Here is a 6,000-nt window from a genome sequence, read left to right as displayed (position 1 = left end):
TGACGAAACTTATACAATTCAAATAGGAAATGGTTTTTATAGCTGTAAGTTCTTTTCTCTTAAGTTCCTTTTTAGTTTTAAAAAATTCACTCTGAATGACAAAATATTTATATCTGACAACACGTACTCTCTCTCTCTTTGTTAATTTTGATTGACTCTACTCGAGCGCGAGTTTATAAGAAAAGATCTCATGAGAAAAAAAAAATTATTAAGAATATGCATAAATAGTCAATATCTAAAGTAAAAAAGCTGAAAAAATAACGATTAAGTACTTAAATCTGCAATGACCTTCAAACAAATGGGAATTTCTAAAAATTTCTAAGTTATAATACAATATGTTCCTATCAGCTTATAAAATTCTGTAACGTATGTAATTGCATTTCAACGGATAATAGATCGACGAACATGGTTCTTTTACTACAAGTTTAACAGTTAATAATTCTCGAACTAACAGTCAAATCGTAATTTTTTAATTCCATTCGAACTCCTTGGTCACTTTTCTATACTTTTTCACAACTTCAAGCTTCTAAGTTTTATAGATTTAAGCAACGAACAAAATGTAATGTAAAACAAAAAAGGTGACAAAAAATTTACATAGAAAGCACATAAATTTTTAATAATTTTTGAACAAATTAGAACTTAGAAAAAAAAGCTCTGTGTTAAGTTTTTAAGCATATATGTCCCTTTCAGCAAGCAACATTTCAACTCTGTAGTTGCATTTCGGTGGTCTGCAGAGCGGTTCGTATAGTTCTTTTTCTAACAAGTCTAACGGTTAATAATTCTCGAACAAGTTACGGAATGTTAATTTTTTATGCCAACTTAATCCCTGTACACTTTTCTACGTACCTTAGTGATTTCAAGTTTTTAAGTATTACAGCTTTTGCGCAGCAAAGGAAAATCTAACGTTAAGTTAAGCACCCAAAACAGTAGTGTTCGCCCTTTCTTTATACAGAGAAAAAATTATTAAATTGGATTTAAAACATTGCTTAAATTATAAACTTGTGTTGCAGATTAATTTCGTATTTCAAAGGGCCTTGATGTAATTTATTCAATGATATTTTTAAATAAGAGAAAGAGCACAAACGTTTCAGGAAAAAAACTATTCTATATCCTCCAAAGAACCGACACTCAGACATCAGAAGAAATAGAAATATTTTCTATCAACAAATGAGTAATTAATTTGCATAAAATTGTTTTAAGAAAAAAACCATTGGAAGTTTTTTTTGCGGGGGGGGGAAATAAATTTAAAATATATGATTTTAAAATTATGACAGGTAATATTGTAGAATATTTTTACTTCATATCTCAAAAATGTTGCGATTTCAATAACAATGACACGATACATTAGCGTAACAGAGAATTTATTTTGTTAAAAGATATTCGAATGTCACATTTTTCTTTATTTTATTTGGGCAATTTTTATCTCAAACTTTTTAAAATAGTGTAAGAGTCGTTTCAATTTATCAGAGTTCAGATATTCCGTGTAAAAACTGGATTTATTGCTAAAAATAATTAGTGACTCAATTAAAAATAAGCTTTAGAGTTTTGTGTAATAGATGCAAAAATTTATTAAAGTAATTATTTTTGTCTTTGTATTATAATAAAAATACGAAAATTTGGCAATAAAATGTTAAAGTATAAAGAATACTGTGGTTTGATCAATTCTCTAAACATAATTACTGTTATCAATATTTGTATTAATTTTAACGTAATAATGTTAGATACATGATATGAAAACATGCACGTCATTTTGTTTATAGATAAAAATTAATATCTGGCATGATATATGGGTTCATGTATGGAATTTCAATTCTAAAAAAATATTGTTTTAGGTTTATTAGCACAAAATACATGAATAAAATAAATTAATTCTTTAATACCTACTTTTCAATTTCTTTAAAATTACCTTTTAATTCTTATTTTGTTATACTGCATCGCAAAAGAACATTAAAAAATGCAAGTAAATATTACTGATAGTATTGAGTTTCTCTTATTGCTAAGGTAAATATGATTACTAAGTAAATTTTTTGTGTTTATATGCTCTAATTATGGCTGTTGCACTTCATAATGAATTAAATTCAGGAGGAAAATATGCTCTATTGAAAAATAAAAATGGAAATTTAAGAAATTGCTATAAGAAAAAAAAAGCTTTGCTTTCGTGCGTAACTAGGCAACACTTTTTGTAGAAGAAAAATTAAATTCTTGATTCAAGTAATGAATTTACATACGATCTACTAGTAGAGCCGTAATAAAATAAATTCAACATTATATTTTCCGATTTTTTTACTTCCTTTCCTGTTTTAAAAAATCTCAATTCGACTTACGGAAAAATAGAACTTTCAAGTTTAATGTAAGTTGCAGAAAACCTTACAGTATCATATCTGTACATTTTATTGTAATTTTTGATGCATATTTCGCAGAAAAATAATGCTTTCTCCAAACTAATCGCTTGCGCATTTTGAAAAAAAAGAAGAAAATCAAATGATAATGAAAATAATGAAGAAATTAAGAAAGGTTGACGACAAATTAGTCAGCAAAATCAAAATAAAAGGAAAGAAAAAACTACCGGATTTTAGTTATTATAGAGAAATATTCATACGAACAGGGTAGAAACGAAAACACACCTTGAAACCGAGTACTCCAAACAAAAAAGTTAAGAACGCGATTTCTTTTTCGAAATTCTTCTCTTGAGCCTCCCCATCCTCATCTCTTCTCATCCCGAGTTCGAGATCTTACTCCCACGCGGTCACTATAGATAAGGCTCGGACGGACGGACACGTGTCTCGGAGAACGACAGGTCCGATCAATCGTATAAGCGGAACGGCCCGGAATCAATGACAGCGCGCGCCCCCTCTATCCCTGCCGTTGTTCGGGCGGGAGTTGGACGGAAGCAGAAGAGATCGGGCCGCGTCAAGGCTCGGAACACCCCTCAGGGCTCGCCCACCCCTATACCTGGAGTGAGGAGTATAGAGATGCTGCCCGCAGCGGCTTTAGCTCTCCTACTCATCTTCAACATAGCAGACGGTAAGTTTTTCTTTTCTTCTTTTTATTTCAATTTTTCTTTCACAAACTTTTTAAAAAGTTTGGTTGACTCAATGTTTTTCTTTTTACATACACAAATTGCATAAAATTGTTTTCTTGGAGAGTAGTTTTTTTATATGATATTATTTTTAAATGTTTTTTATATTTTATATAAAATACATACATTGGTTTTTATTTATATTTCATATCATTTCTATTTTTTTAAGTAATGTTATACAGTTATTAAAAACGGAACACTTAATTTCATCATTTAAAATATTTGATTTAAAGGTAAAAGAATACTATTTTAAATTGAGCATCTTAATTTCTTACATACGTTGCAAAGGCATGCAACTTTTTTTTTTAAATTTTAACTTTAATTCATTCTTTAATACTTTAACTTCAATCCATTGACCTTAGTAATACATGGAAATTAATTTGAAAACAAAGCAAACTTTGCAATATAATCGAATATTTAGTTTTTCAAAAATATATTAAATTAACATTCTTAAAATCCTTACGAATTATTTTTCCACAAAAAAAATTACTACTTAAAAAATTTAGTTTTAGACTAAACAACTAAAATATAAGATACTCAAAATAAATTATTTTAAAAATTCTTATGCTTATAAACACCGAAACTTTTTGTAATTTTTTTTTAACTTCAAATGAGTCAATGAAAATTGCTTCTTATAGATTTATTGTTAAAATTTTAAAAATTATAAATCTATAAAATTTATTTTTCACTATTTCTTTAATAGTATTTTGCAAAGATATAAAAATAGATATTGTGAATAGTTTTACATAACATAGAAATTTAGGTGCTTAAAATTATTGCCTAGAGTTAAAAACTTGATTTGGTAAAACCTCTGTTTTTTTTTTCTTAAAAAAACCAAGCATGATAAAAACCGATAAGAATTTTAGAGTTACTAATTTTTAAGTTTATTTATTTAAACTTTTGAAAATTATGTGATTGAAAATTAAATTGTTGAAGTTAATAAAGTTAAAGTTGAAAGCAGTACGTTTCTAAACTTAAGTAGTTTGGAAGGAAAGTACGAAAAAAAAATTTTTTTTTGGCGTATCTCTTAAAACAATGGATTTTCTTTTATTTATTTTATAAGTGGGAAAAACTAATAAAAATTGATGTTTGAAATTATCTCTTTTAACATGTTAATTCAACATATCAAATAATTATTCTCATTATATTTAAAGAACTTAATTCATTAATATGTAATTAGTATTTCAAATTTAAAAGGTAATCTATTATTCCCCCCCCCCAAATATCGACGTTTAAAAGCAGAAGTATAAGTCATTAATAAAATAATATATTATATCATATCAAGCTTCAAGCGCCGCTAAAAAGATCATGCATTGCCGAAAAATGAAGTCTAACATTGTTTTTGTTTTTATTTAGTTTAAATGATTAATTACTTAGAAATACCTTTCTTCAAAATTACATGCGGCCTCATTGACTTTCTGGCATGTGTTTTAAAAGAAAGCTATTAATCACTTACTTCCGTTCTCTGTAATACTTCCTTACGAAGTTTTGCTCTTTGAAAGTACAAAAATAATTTTTGCAATCTTTCCATAAAATAATTTTCTTAAATGATGTATTTAATCTTGCAAAGCATATCACAGATTGCAGACGAAAATAAAAATTATCAGGTGGAAAAATTGTTCTAAATTAACAAAATATTTTTCAGACTCATTATTATTATTGTTATTATTGCTATTTTAATTTTAAATAATGATATTTTCTTAAAAAAGGAAACATATACAAAAAGGGATGATATAATTTATAAAATTTAAAGCTTACTTTAAAACTTTATTTAACTAATTTCTAAAAATTTCTTTTTTCATATATCATTATTTATTTACATCGTGATTAAGTTTAGTTTAAATTGTTCCAATTACAACCAAAAATTAAATTTAAATGATTTTTATTGACCACAATTGAATATTAATTTCATAGACCATTTAATATTTATTAAAATTAATTTACTGCAAAGTGTTATTTTTTATGAAATATATATAACTTATTATATAAAAACAATCTAATATTAAAAAACCGTTTAAATGTCAAGCTAATGATTAATTTATGCCGAATTCTCTGGAACTTTCACAAAATTTTAATTAAATAAAAACGTGGTAATATGAAAAACATGTTATTATGTTTGCTCTCTTAAGTCAGTCCCTTAAATATTACTTAAGGGACCTTCAGGCAGTTGTTTTGATAATGAAGGTGAGAGAAAAGCATTTTGTATTGTAATTACAGTTTATTAGAAATATTCTAAGAAAATAGAATATCTGCTAATCGAAATTAAGATGAAAGAAAAATTCTACGAAATCAACATGCTGCTTTTAGTTTCCAAGATTGATCAAATAACTCTTAAAAGTGTTCAGTGCAGTACGTATCCATTTAAGAAACTTCGAAATGTTAAAAATTCCGCCTTAAGTCAACCTTATGTAAAAAAAAGGCAATCATTTACTCGCTTGTAAAAGTTTTAAAAATAACTTTTAAAGTATTTTTATTCTGGGTCAATGCTCTTCAATTCTGACGTTCTTAATATTTTCGACATCCTTAATCTCGTTCCTTTAGCAAGTTTTTCAGTTTCGAAAACGCAAAGTTTTCAAGAGATTTGTCTACAGTTGACGTTAATTTGTAAAAATACAAGAAGTTGCTATTAATTTTCGATAAAGATCCAATAACTCCTGTAAATATTGCATGAATCATATACCCATTTAATAAGTTCCAAACTATTCTCCCCCTTGTGTAGAAAAAGGCACTCCTTTACTCGCTAATAGAAATTGAATGAATTGAAGGAATTATATACCTATTTAACAATACTCGCTCGAAGAATTAAATGAATTATATACTCATTTAATAAGTTACAAACTAACCTCCACCTTATGTATAAAGAAGATACTCATTTACTCGCTTGTAGACATCGAATGAATTATATAATTCCTTAGCATTAC

The 6,000-nt window shown here is 26.8% G+C and overlaps 1 protein-coding gene across 1 annotated transcript in view; it reads left to right on the top strand.

Moving 5' to 3' along the window:
• Positions 1 to 2,834: 2,834 nt before the first annotated feature.
• The window catches only part of LOC107451469 (uncharacterized), a 173,034-nt gene continuing 169,868 nt past the window's right edge, over positions 2,835 to 6,000 (top strand). The window contains exon 1 of the mRNA XM_071179648.1: positions 2,835 to 3,024. Coding sequence (XP_071035749.1) covers positions 2,835 to 3,024 — 190 coding nt within the window. The remainder of the gene's footprint in view (positions 3,025 to 6,000) is intronic.

The sequence above is a fragment of the Parasteatoda tepidariorum genome, chromosome 4, assembly GCF_043381705.1.
Source record: "Parasteatoda tepidariorum isolate YZ-2023 chromosome 4, CAS_Ptep_4.0, whole genome shotgun sequence".
NCBI lineage: Eukaryota > Metazoa > Arthropoda > Arachnida > Araneae > Theridiidae > Parasteatoda > Parasteatoda tepidariorum.
This window is presented reverse-complemented; position numbering and strand designations above follow the sequence as displayed.